This window comes from Barbus barbus (genome assembly GCF_936440315.1).
Source record: "Barbus barbus genome assembly, chromosome: 3".
Taxonomy (NCBI): domain Eukaryota; kingdom Metazoa; phylum Chordata; class Actinopteri; order Cypriniformes; family Cyprinidae; genus Barbus; species Barbus barbus.
The window spans coordinates 24,957,446-24,971,920 of record NC_136731.1 but is presented as its reverse complement, the minus strand read 5'-3'; the positions used below and the strand labels follow the sequence as shown (position 1 = coordinate 24,971,920).

Here is a 14,475-nt window from a genome sequence, read left to right as displayed (position 1 = left end):
CTGTTTAAAAAAAAAATAACTGAAGCTGTGTGGCTGCCAGAAATTCACAGTAAAATAATATGGTGATAAGGCTTCTGGTATTACAAGTTAAGTGATATAAGGTTAATTTATCAGTACTAAAATAAAATGTTTACCTTAAAATGTAGAGATATCACCATCAAGTGGTAAAATATAAAGCCACATGAATCAGGGTTCATAAAACATAGCCAAAACTCAGATAATACACAGATCCAAGACACAATGCTAAAATAATGCAATAAACAACGCGAGTGAAATTAGACAAACTTAGGGGGGCGCATATCCTAAAAGGTTGAAAACCCCTGGTCTACACAATCATTTTAGTTGTAAATGTCATGTGACTTAAATAATCATCATAAAAACACTCATGGGCTGATGGCACCACAAGAATAGGCCCACAGTCCCTCGACTAGAACCTGAACTCAATTTAACCTTGATACATTTTTCAGCAGTGTAACAACATCTTGGCTACTTTCAAAATACTATAAATAAATATACAAAAGTACAAAAAACAAGCTACTTTTCTCCAAAAAAAGTCACAAGGCAGCTAAAGAAATTATTAAACACACTCTCCCATAATGTCTCTCTCTCTCTCCTAAGTCCAATTCATTTTAGAAAATTGGTTTGTTCGCACAGTTCATTTCAATTAAGTGGTTCAAACCCCCTTAAAACTGTGGTTCATCATTACTAGTTACATAAGAGTTGTTTTCAACTTTGTGTCCCATTAACTATATTTATATTCAATTATTCACATATATTTATATCAAATTACAAATTAATGCTTAATTAATGGTTCCATATTATTGCTTCAATAATACTGTTTTTGTACCAGATACTGCCACATATTGCAAAATCATTTTGATACAAAAAATGCCTTAGAAAAATAGCTTCAATAGAGAGCTACTGTTTGTTAGAAACCAGCAAGAACACTATAATGCCTGTTTGCTGCAAACACTGACTCATACTGTACATCATCTGTGAAAACAAGAACAGACAGCACAAAGCAACAGCAAGCAAGCTGGTGCATGGCGTGTGTGCGCAAGTTTGTTTATAACGTGCTTGTGTGCAGTTCGAAGCACTGTGTAGCGACTGAGGGGGGATAAACAGACCTCAACCCCTGAGGAGAACAGCAGCACTCCAACTGAGGATCACACCAACTATCAATCCTCATCATCTCAGCCTTCAGTGCTGAGAAAAACACATTCTTCACACACAGCTGCGGCCAGCATTTACATCTTCACTCCACTAAACCACTTTAACCAGTTCAAGAATATCCTAGACAGTACCCTGACAGTTTTCTTGAAACATTTAGAGCAACAACTAGTAGTCAATTTCATTTCTGATGTATAAAAGTAAATGGCTCTGTCTCACAAACCATTTCTTGTTGCCGTAGGCATGCTGCTGACACCGAGGCTGCTTCAATTTGTAGTCAGCAAATAATGCTTCCAAAGATACTTTGGTGGTTTTGTTTGCATCTTTTGTGGCCAAAATGCATTGCGAGGAGCTCAGCAAAAAATGTGGACGAAGGATCGAGGGAGATGCTGATAATAGCTACATAAAAAAGGAGTTGTTTTATTCCAGAATCATTAGCAGGCTACATGTAAACAACAGAATGAGACGAGAGTGTCAGCGAGTCTCATGAGGTTCACATGAGGACCAGATGCCTGAGTGGCTGTTAAGAAAGTAGCTGCCTGTGAAGATCAGTGGCTTATGAGATTCTGTTTCAGTTATGATGCAGTTTATGTAGGCGGAAGCCATCAGCGGTTGGTTTTGAGACAGAGCCATTATGTCTTAAACATCATTTCTGGAGAAAAGCAGTTCCTAAGTTAGAAACTGTTCCGAATCCTTATAGCATTTTGGAAAGAAATACAACGGATCCTAGACATTCAACACATTATCAATCAGCCCATCACATTACATCAACACAGAATCAGAGTTAGAATGAAAACACCTATAGAGTGAAAAGAAGCTGCACACAGGGTCAGAGAGTAGCTTAATAGAGTAGTAAAACTCTTCACTCCACAGCTTAGCATCCAGAACTACACCATCAGCAAGAATCAATATCATCATTTCTTTACAAACCTTTGAAACAGTTGAACGACAAGGATAATCTTTAGAGCTAACAACACTGAACCCATAATGCTTTAGTCCACAACAGCAGAACACATTTTTTCCAGGTCTAGCGAGCCTCAAAAATACCTTATAAAAGAAACACCTTGCAGAAACTCACCGTTTTGAAGTCCTGGTGGCTGCACTCCTGACCCTGGAAACGGCAGTAGAGCATCATCTCCTTCAAGTCGTGGCCTACTCGTTCAGTGAACTCCTGCATGCTGAAGGGCTTGGGCCGGTAGTTAGTGAAGTTGGATTTCTCTGTGAGAAAGGCCAGCACGTGGGGCTCGGCCAGGTGCGGCTCAGGGATCTGCAGATGCACGTCCAGCAGGGCCAACAGTTCCCCGGCGTGGTAGAGGTCATTCTGCATGAGACGCGTGAAACGGTAGGCGTTCAGATTACAGACGGTGACTGCGGGAAACACTAGGCTGCCAGAAACCACAGCATCCACACTCATGACGTGGGGGTAGGAGAGGAAGTAAGCCAGCCGTTCGGTGCTCTCCAGGACCAGTAGGACCAGGCTGGCCAGCAAGGCCGCGCTCCAGAACAGACGGCGTGAAGTGGAGCGGTGAGAGGAGGAGGAAGAGTAGGGGAAGATGAAGCGTAAACCGTGCAGGGTGCTTCGATGGGCGAAGGACTGCCAAGACGTGGAGCCTCCCAGGCTCCCCATGCCTCCGCTCTCGGTCTCGCGGCTGGCCTCGCTTCCACAGCCCTCCTTCAGGTCCATCACTGACACGCACACACCTGCAAGCAGATACACAGTGATTGTCAGCTTAAGCCCTGGCACCTTCTGGCATCTGATTATGGCTATATTTCACTTCATTAGACTTTCACAGACACATCAATAATATATCACGGAATACAGTCTTTCTTGAAGCGGCGGGTTTGACACAAACATGAAGGGACACTGTGACACTGTAAGGCTTTATGAAAAAACATAAAACTGAATGTAGAGACCAGTGAGAGAGAGGATTTATATAACATGAACCCTACTGACCAGAGAAGCTGAAACAATTTTAGACACAGAAAGAAGGAAAGAAGTACGACTGAAAGAAAAAGAAAGAAAGAGAGGAAAGATGGAAGAAAAGAGAGAAAGACAGGACAGAATGATGGGATGGATGAAAATGAGAGAGAAAAAAGAAGGCAAGAAGGAAGGCAGGCAGGAAGTAAGGAGAGAAGGAAGAAAGCAAGCAAACAAGAAAGGAAGGAAGCAAGGAAGGAGAAAGAGAGGATAGAAAGGAAGGAAGGAAAATTACAATGAAAGGAAAAGAAAGGAAAACGAGAGAAAAGAGAGGAAGGTGAAAATGATGGCATGGAAGGAAGGAAGCAAGGAAGGAGAAAGAACGCAAAGGAAAAAGGTATGAAGAAATTATGAAAATACGTAAGAAAAGAAAAAATAATTTCAGCAAATACACATGCTCAGACAGAGACAAATCAAGGTACACAGACCCCCTGACATCATAGCCAAAATGTCTCCTGTCCAATCAGAGAGAGCGACACACATACAGAGAGAAAGACAGGGTCCATTGAACACTAGTAGTCTAAGCTGCTCCTATAAATAAATACCAGGCTGGACCACACATCACACACACACACACACATCACTGAGTGAAGGAAGAACAGATCTTGCTCCAGTTAAGCAGTGTGAGAGGGTGGCAATGGAGTGGAAGATGCTGCCCAAGGGTTTCCCTCCGTCTGTCTCTCCACCCACTCCATCATTTCAGTCCCTCGTAATGCCAGGATCCTCCTTCTCTACACCATTTCCTGTTCTTACATCTAGAAATCTCTCTCTAACTTTCTCCCACTTGTTTAAAAGATGCTAAGACAATGCCCAGAGCAAAAACAGCATACATTTCTGAAAAAACTTTGGCAATATTGTATTACTACTTCAGAGTCATGCCAATAAAGCTATTTCAACTAAGATGAAAAATGGAAACCAAATAGTACAGACAGAGCTTAAAAACTACCCCATCCCCCATAAACACATACACACACGGTCACTGGACATCCAAAGGCGATTCTTAGCACCTCACGTAGCCAAACGACACAACATCCAGCCGTACATGAGTGTGTGTGTGTGTGTGTGTGTGTGTGTGTGTGTGTGTGTGTGTGTGAGAGAGAGAGAGAGAGAGAGAGAGGCAGAGGGAGGCGGGTCAGAGAGGGCTGGAGAATATGTTATCAATGATCCTGAGTCGACGGAGAGTGTAAACGCGAGCTTCTCCTAGTCTCGTTCTTCCCGCGCTAGTCCAACCAAACCATCACGCGTCCGGTACTTCACGCTCCTCGCCGTACCAACGCGAGCGACAAGTCAGCCGGTACAGATGTGAGATACCCGCACACTTCCACATGTAAAAAACAAAAAAAAAACGCAAACTGAGGTAAAGAGAGAGAGAGAGGTGCTCGTACGCTCTTGCTCTTCACGAAACGCTGTGCCGTCTTTCCTCTCTCGCGCTCGCTTTTCTCTCCTCTCCTGCCGCGTGCGTTCATACTCCTCTCCTCTCCGCTTAGAGCGTGATGGATGAATACAAGAAGCAGATTGTGAGTAAAAGGAGGAACGGGGAGACTGGAAAGAATCAAATACGAGAAAGGGGAGAGGAAGGGAACACAGAGAGTGAGAAAAGAGGGGGAGGTGACAGATACTGTATTTGGTGCCCGGCGGGCGACTGACTGTCAAAACTGTGTGGGGCATCTTTAAGTTTAATGCTTGCGTGTGCACAACATTCAAGGCACAAACACTTGAGGGAGGGGGACTGAGAAAAGCAATATGACTGAAAGAGAAAAATAGAGTTATAAAAACAGGGATGGAGAGAGAGAGAGAGAGATGCTACAAGTGTGTTGTAATGCAAGCAGACAGGACAAGAGAGAGAGAGAGAGCACAGAGACTGTGAGATGAAAAATAAGATGACAGTAAGAGCTGAATTTGGAGGAAAGTAAGGACTTGCCAGAAGGGGATAAAAATAAAATTTAAATGGATGAGAGCAGCTGGTGAAAAATTTGATATATATATTTTTTTATATGTCATTCCTCCGTCTCCAAGCTCCACTGTAGAAGATCATTCTACAATACTTTTCACATTTATTTCTCCTTCCATCTCTCCTCCTGACAGTCATGTAGTGCGACTTTTCAGAAATGACATAGTCTACGCCGCGTTTTTCACGGCTCATCTGGCTGGAGCCGCCAGACTGCATCAAGACAGCAGAGCCTGAGGAACTGGATGGATACTTGAGCTCTCTTCACCTCTCATAAACCTTCCCACATCAAACCAGAACAAGACAGAAAGAAGCTTGTTTTATCTTTCACAAAAGACCGTAAATGTCTTTCTCTGTTTCTTTGTTGTTTTTTTTCTTGGTTAGTTGAGGTGGATAAAAAACTATTTTCAGCTAAGGCTGAACAATAAAGTAAAGTAAAATGTCCCTCTCTATTTCATTGCCCTTGACACCCATTTCATTCTCCCTCTCCCTCATCAGTCTCCCTCTCGCACACTTTCATTGCCTCATTCCAGTTCCCCGATTTTCTCATCCGTTTTGGCCCTGGGTACGCAGATGTGAGGAACAGAGAAGGGGAACGAGCAAAGAGGTCATTTATGAACCTCTGCAAATATATTTACGCAAAATGGGTGAACCGGGCACACACACACAGCTCTGATTCAGGCGAGGAGAGCGTTTGGCACACAGATCAATATGCGAGGCTGGGACTTTACACTGAAGCTTGACAGCCTGTAATGACACGAGCTCAGCTAAAGCTGTTTGGAAGAGTAAAGGGGATATGAGACACACAGTCATGGTCTGACAGAAAAATACATACTGCCTGAAGCATCATGTCCATTCACCCGAATGGATATTAAATGTAACTTTCAAAAAACAAATTATGGTATCTTAAAAAAACCTCCTACCAACCCCAAACTTTTCACTTAAAATGTTTTTTTTTTTTTTTACATAAAATAATTTTGATTATTAATTCATGTTTTAGAATTTTTAGGGGGGGGGGGGGGGGGGGGGGGGGGGGTCTGTGTCATTTCATCAGTTCATTTCATCTCGTCTATTTTAATATAATTTAAAATGTAATACACACCTGTGATGGCAAAGCTTAATTTTGTAGCAGGCATTACTCTGGTCTTCAGTGTCACACGATCCTTCAGAAATCATTCTGTGCTGCCAAATATTTATGTGGAAACATGATACATATTTATTTTCAAGATCCTTGGATGAATAGAAAGTTCAAACAGACCTTTTGTGACAAATAAATGTATTTACTGTCAATTTTGTTCAATTTAATCATCTCTGCTGAATAAAAAAGCTAATCCCAAACTTTGACCCGTCTAAAATGCTATGGCAAACCACTCAATCACAAATGTTAGTTCAATCAAGCTGCACCTTCCATAAATCATGTTCACCCTCACATTACTCAAAACTTGTATGACTTTTTTCCTTTGGAATAACATTAAAGCAGCACTTTCCATTCAACAAAAATGAATGGTAATTAATGGCTGTCAAGTTCAACTGCAATTTTGGTTGGATTATTTAAAAATGATTAGATCAGATTCCTTTTTCATACTAAATAAAAATGGGGGGGGGGGGGGGTAGATATTGAGATGACATGGACATGTACTGATTCTGGCACACGTTAAAATTCTAATAAAAAGATCTTTGACTATTCTGTTGGATCTCACAGATTTTTTTGTCAGAAATTTTTTTTTTTTTCAACTAGTTAAACGTAGATGTCACAACATCAGATTTTTCACTACAGCATGATCATGTCTAAAAGAATTCACAGTAATTATTTATTGCAATATAGAAGTCTTGAAAAAAATACTATAAATCAAATACAGCCATACTTAAATTTAGTGTTTCATTTCATTTTATTTTTGAGCCAATTTGAAATGACTTCTTTCTGTGAATGGATGCGACTTCTTATCACAGAATGAGATATTTTATTATTTTAATAGTATTCTATACCATGATAAAGCCAATGTCGATTAGCATTGCATTATAAATATCTTAATCAATATACCTGAGATGGCTTGAACACAGAATAACCATACACTGTCACAATCGTGTGTTAATTCTCCTCATATTTAATCAAAACATCTATAACCGCATTTTATTTAGCTGCAGATAGCCGATGTTGTGTTTGTCCATATAAGGGATTTCCTGGAGCATCATAAGTTATTACTCATGTGAGTCTCATCTGTGTATTTTCTGCACAAAAGGTGCACTCTGGCGTCGAGTATGACTGAAACAAATTACATGAGAGTTTAGCGCTCCATAAAGCTCGCACTGCCCCATTTAGGGTAAACATAGGAAAGAAATACTTCTCTCTAAAGACATTTAATGTAAAAATATGAAGTTTATATCCAAACAGCACACTTTTAGAATAAAAGCTCAGAGCGGTATGAATACAACAGAAAGGCATCAGCAGTTAACATTACCCGATTCAGTGCTAGCAAAGTAATACAACTGACTGTCTGTACAGTGGCAAAATCTGCAAGATGATAAAGACAGAGGAGGGTGAACAGTTTGCGGTATTGCCCCTTTTACGCTCACTGTTGGCCGATGATCTCCGATGATCAACGAGTCATTTTCTCGGAATCTAAAAAATTCCCACATTGGCAAGCTAACTTTTTTGAAGTGGAGGTAGACCGTCTCGTCTTTCATATCTGACAACATGCTTTCACGCTTCATTAGAAACTTAGCGCTTCTGTTTTATGACGGGAAGAAATAGCATTAAGGTGCAATACCATCACCTACATTGGGATGTCAATTTACTGTAGCTGGATTATTTATTTCAGTTTTAAACCAGATTCGGATGGTAATTATTTTATTTACAAATGTATTATTATTGTGGAAAATGTATTTAAAAATACTTATGTAAAATGTATTCTTATTATTCCAAGCATATTTTATGTATAATCCTATTTATTATTTGATTATTTAAATCTCCCGTTTAAAAATAGGAAAATACGCGCTATAGTTGTACATAATTATACGCAATATCCGTTTATAATACACATTTTAAAATTGTATTGCATACCTGGTGCTGCATAATAAAGACCCATTTCGGATGTTTACATGCTTTTCTTCTCTTTCTGCTCTCACTCGCTGTGGTGGAGCAGTTATGAAGTGTTGTTGTTTTAAATACTTTCCTGCATTTCAGAAATAAATATGCATGCAAATTACACCGAAGTACAACAGTTACCGTACGGTGCTCGGGAGCGTTCAAAAAAGGTTTAAACACTGAATTTTGAATCGATTTCTTCTCGTAAACACAGAGATTTGGATTCAGACGGCAATTAAATTACCACACGACCTTGGTGTTGGTCAAAAAACAGTAGGTAATTCGGCAGGGGATTTTTTACGGGGGTGGTGAGAGAAAAACACCGACATCCTGGATTCGGACGGCAATTAAATCACTACCCTGTATATGGTGAAAAGCACTTACGTCCCCCTGAGAAACAATTACCGTCAGAATCGGGCTTTATACGTATTCATTTTCAAATATCCTAGTTATACCACAATATTGTAATATCCCTATTTAACAACGTAAGAATATTTCAGTTTTTAAATATCACGATTATCCTCAATATGGTATGTAAGGTGTGGTTCGAGGCCCCTGTTCAATTCTGTTCTGCTCCATCTAGCTGTTTTTATACAGCAGCTCCTGTGTGAACAGCCCCTTAAAATGTGAAGGAGGCACAGTGTCACGACACCAGCTAAGCTTCAACAAGTCTTTTTTTCCAGCCAAGAAAGCACAAGTTTTTAGTTTGCTTCAGTGTTATTTTAGTATCACTGAGATACACTGAAAAAATTATACCAATTTTTTTATTTTATTTAGAATTTTAGTCAGTGTGTAGTGTGTATGTTTGGGCATAAAGAGTTCTACAAAGTTACAAATCTCAAAGTCCACTCCAAAGGGAGATATTTCGCTTTTAAAAAATCCCTTTTCAAGAACTACTAGGAACGGCTTGTTTGGACTACAGCGCTGTTTTCCTGTATTTGTGATATCACAAAGAGGTCCATTAGAATATCATTAAAATAAATCCCCCCTCCGGAAATTTCAATGGTTGGGGGGGTGGGGAGAATGCTTGGTTGAGCACTGCACTTTTCAAAATCGAAACCCGGTGCGGGTGTTTTTATATCACTGTGTTTCTGAAGGAAACCGACTGTCTTCAGAAAATTTTGGATTTATTTTAATTTCATCTTGCATGCAAAGTCTGATAAAGCAGCGTTTGTGAGCGGAGCGCTGCTTTGTGTGCTGCATTACCGGGGAAACCTTGAGTTCTCCTGCTTCAACAGCGCCTCCTGCTGGCAGAGAATGAATGACGACAATTAATATATGCCACCACATATAGTGCAAGTCTGTGGGACTATGGTATAAATAAATTAAACTGTAAAACAGTTTCACTGCAATTCATATTATATTGTTAGAATTAAAGAACAATAAACATAATACATATTAGCGTAGCACTTATCTGTACATAGTAAATACAGTCATTTTTAAGCTGTTGTTGACATCCTATCTAAAACGTGATTTAGCCCAAAAAAACAACGTTACCATTTTAATATATTTTGCAATATCCATGCGTGCAAAGGTTTTGCGCGATCCTCTTGTTCACTATTCTCGGGGTCTGAATATAGCAATATTGACGAACTTGCTGTTTTGGCAAGGGGCGGGGCAGTACTGAAACACTGTCTAAGCTGTTTGCCAATCACAACACATTTCATTTTTCGGGAAAGAGGTGCCATCATCAAACCCGGACCCCTTTAAAGGAACACTCCACTTTTTTGGAAAATAGGCTCATTTTACAGCAAGGAACTTTGCTGCCATACCATGGGTGCAGCAGGCGCAATGATATTACGCTGCGCCTGAAAGTAGTCCTCACCCTGATAGCAACATTGAAACAATCAAAAGCACCATTAACCTTAATAAAAGAGTTAATTGCTTTGTTGTCATTTTTAATTCTGAAATTGTGTTGTGGAAGGTCGAATTACGTTAGCTCTTCAGCACATTAGCATTATCATAGATTTTGAGTAATAACAGGCCCGTTTAGACAGGATCTCCTTTTTGTGAGACAGGGTAATTTTTCACCCCTCTTCAGGAATAACTGCAGGTGATATTATGCTATATTTTTCATTGAAATTTAGTTCAGGAATATTAGCTCAAGTATATTTTTGTTTATATATATTTTGACAAATATATTCCCCACCTCTAATGTGGTTTCAAATAATTTATATGAAATTGAAAAAAATAAATAAAACGTGTATTTTGTGTGTATGCGCTCTTTACAGCTCATTCAAGTGCTCCAGACTGGTTTTTGATTCTACTTCATCCTTCAATGTTCTGCTTCATCTTTAAAAGTAAGATTAAATAGAGTTTTGAACTTGATTTAGCCAACTATTTTGTCAAATACTGACAATGATCCACATTACAGCTTTTACATACATGTTCAATGTCAAAAGATTCATATCAATAGAGAATAGGAATGTGGTTGTCACAATGGCAATGCATTCTAGGAATTTAGGACACAGGAGCTACAGCAGAGACTGGATAGTATTGAATGTAGACATTGTATGTTATTTTATGTTTATATTATTTGAATTACGATTGCGTTGGAGTGGTTAAGGCTTACTGTATCATCAATTGCAATAGCCCTTCTCACAGCCGAGTGAAAAAAAAAAAAAGCTTTTTCCGTGATAGAAAGCTGAAAAAGCAGAGGTATTTCATGCAGACATAGTCAAGGGCTATGGCAATTAATGATACAGTAAGAGTTAATCATTCCAACGTGATCTGTTGAGTCATATAAACATAAAATATTATAAAAATGTCTACATTCACTACGGAACTCAGGTGAAAATTAAACTGAAATTCAGTATGGTAAACAACTAAAATAAAATGTGGCCTTATAATTTATATCTAGAGATTTATTATATTATAGATACAGTGATTTGCATTAAACTGTAAGCGCTCACACCACAAATAAAGAAAAAAATCATATATGGAAAAGCTATCTGCGGCAGCTTGTTGATCCCTGGCCACTTGTTTGTAGGTATTAAGCTTATTGATTTATTTTTCTACTTTTACATCCTACATTTAACAGTAATCTTTGCTATGAGTTGTCATGAAATTTGTATGAAAATATGTTTGTGTGATTACAGGTGCTGTGAGAAAAAGTCAACACTGATACTTGTTACTTATTTCAATGTTTCTGTCTCACTCTTGTCCTAAGGTTATCATACTCAGCCGGATGCGGCCCCTATCCAGACCAGATGATGGACCTGCACCCGGAGAAGACCACAACGCATCCTCAGCAAAGACAAGTCCTCTTCACAGACCCCTACGGCCAGCAGTGAACGTGTCAGGCCAGGAGCTGCTAGGACCACGATGCAGTTTTATCATGTTTACAGTCACTGTTAAACCAGTCGTCCACTACTGGCTAAACAGCAGCCCTGCTGAACAGACTACAACTTCTCCTCCAACCAAATGACAGCCCTTGACGTATACTGATCTTCCAGCAGTAGGAGCTGGATGAAATATTCTGAATGACATCGGTCCACAATCTCACTAGTGATGCAGCCTGAAATCATAATCACACCATCTGTGTTCATTTAGCCAGAGGAGAGCTGAGCTGACTGCTCCTGGTTTCTCTCAAAGTGTTTTTTCTTGGTTTCAGTCACCTGCTGGAGTTTGGGTTCCACTGTCACCCCTGGATTGCTTAGCTGGGGTTTAAAAGACACTGAATATTCAGGAGTAATACTGATTTGATTGTATTGCATAATGACAAAACTTGAACTGAATTGTTGGATTATGATATCACTGTTTTCTCCAGAGCTGCTTTATTGCAGAATCGACTTTGTTTCATAAATGTATTCATTTTGCAACATTTTTACTGATATTGAGTTTTATTAAATCAACATCAAGCTGACACAAAGTGAATAATGAAACTTTTGTATGCTATAAAATTCTTTATAGCTGAATTGAGCTAATTAATTCGTAAAGATTAACTTTAACAAGTTATCAAACTTAATTTTCTTTTTAGATGCAACGTTTTTCATTAAATAAAACAATGTTTTTGCACAATATGTGGTTGCATTTTATTTTTTATTTATCTTCATGTAATACCTACATTTTATATAGTGTTAATGAAACACTATATAAAATGTAGGTATTTTGTTCAATTTGTTCAAAAGTATTTTGTTCGTTGTTTCATTATTTGTATCAATTGTTATTGGCCAAGAAAAGTTTAGATTTTTTTTCCAAGATTTTCTGGTTTATTAATATTAATAAAGGGAGACATATGGAATATTTAAGCTTTTATAGAGCAATCTAGTCTACATAATGTTTGTCAGATCTACTTTAGGTATTTCCATAGCTAGTTTTGGCCAGATTACACATTTTAAATAAGGTATAAACCCACTTAATGAACGGATCCAGATCAGATCCTGGCCGGCTGAATCGCTTTATTAGATATTATTAGCATACGGATATGGTTTGGACCGGATCCGTAAACCTTATCTGTTCCGGATCCGCTGCGCTGTGCAAGTGGACGCCATTACGGACTTGTGGTACCTCCGGGGCGGATCCGCTATCTGGACAGCTATATTATAATTAGTTACCTAGCTGGGGACTACTTTCAGATGCTGTGTAATATCATTGCGCCTACTGCACCCGTGGTACAGCAGCAAAGTTCCTTGATTATTGCGCCGGAATGAGAGTATAGTTCCTAGCCACATCAGCCCAGAAAATCGCAACTTTTAATTTTCCATTGGTCTTAGTACACAATGTAACTACAGAAGAGTCAATCTTTAAATAGGAAAATTATCAAAACTCTTTGGTCATTTTTGATGGCCAAATGCTAATGGTCTAATCCGATTCAATGATCTATGCTAAGCTAAGCTAAAAGCCAGACCCGGAGATCGGCTGAATGGATTCAACAATGGTAAAAACTCAACTGTTTAACTCTAGGGGAGTTGTAAAATGAGCCTATTTTAAAAAAAAAGTGAAGTATTCCTTTAAGGTAAGTGGTTGGAAACAATTTATTAGCTTCATTTTAATAAACAATTTAGTTGAAAGTTAGTCAACTAAATTTGTTTATTTAAATGTAGCTAAAATAAATAGATTTCTTTTTTTTAGTAAATTCAATTACTAATTACTAATATTTTGAAAGGGCAAAATTTTCATTTGACATTTTTTTAATTCATTCTTGTCTTTTATTTCTTTAAAAATGTCTGTATAATTTTATTTCATTTCAGTAATGCATGATAACTTTCCTCGGCAAGCTGAAACAGAATACATTTTCTTTTCTTTTATTTACTTAATATTTTAGGTTAACTATAACAACCCTTTCTGATCTATTATGGAAATAATATAGCACTGAACAAATCTTGTCAGAAAAACAGAAGGCTATTGCTCTAGCATAGTGGTTCTCAAACCTCTCCATGAAGTACCCCCAACACTGCACATTTTGTATGTCTCCCTATATCTGTCACACCCACTTCAGGGAGACATACAAAATGTGCAGTGTTGGGGGTACTTCATGGAGAGGTTTGAGAACCACTGCTCTAGATAATGATGTCAGTTTCTCTGAGTTTGAAGACAGAAGCTGTATTCTTCATAGATACCTGTTATTTTCAAGAAGTACAAAACAACAGCAAGCTGACAGGAGGCAGGGTCACTCACATCACTCTTAACTAGTGAACTGCACATCACAAGACCTTAAGAACTGACCTGTCTTGCTAAAATAATGATTTAGCTTAGCAGATTAACCTAGTACTTCATCTAGCAGCACATCAGAGACACACATTCACAATTCAGCAGGGGGGAATAAATAAATACAGGCTTTTTTTACAAACTTGGCACTTTCAAAAAGGCAAGATGGGAGTAAGGTCTTCTAATCAATGCTGAAGAGCTGGGTGATTGATCCTTCAAATGTCTCCAACAATCAACGGCTTTTCAAACTGACAGAAGACCCGGTACTGATTAAATATGGCTTCCGTTCAAGTAATTACTCGAGGCAAATTACTAAGAACTAAAGAAAAAGGATGGAACAGTAGTAACGTCTTTATGGACTGGAGCTAAAGACCTTGTGGAAGCACATTAGCCTCAGTAATGACCCAGTAAACACGTTTCAATCCGAGTCTAATCATTAGTGCGCATGTCGCCCCCTAGTGACTGACACACATCCTACAGCACACATTAATAATGTCTCTCTAGAAGAGATTATTGGGGTGATTCATCTGACAGAAGATAGACAAGCCAAGAGCGCTGAGGATGAGTGACCAAATCTCAAATTTTATAAAAGAAATGAAATAAGTTGAAGTAATATGCCTATTTATCCCTTTAGTATAGAAATTA

The 14,475-nt window shown here is 38.7% G+C and overlaps 1 protein-coding gene across 1 annotated transcript in view; it reads right to left on the bottom strand.

The window, feature by feature from the left end:
* The window catches only part of LOC306849234 (acid-sensing ion channel 2-like), a gene marked incomplete at both ends in the record, with an annotated part of 409,828 nt that extends 406,974 nt beyond the window's left edge, over positions 1–2,854 (bottom strand). The window contains one exon of the mRNA XM_079384127.1: positions 2,249–2,854. Within this exon, the coding sequence (XP_079240253.1) occupies positions 2,249–2,854 (606 nt within the window). The remainder of the gene's footprint in view (positions 1–2,248) is intronic.
* Between the last annotated feature and the right edge of the window lie 11,621 nt (positions 2,855–14,475).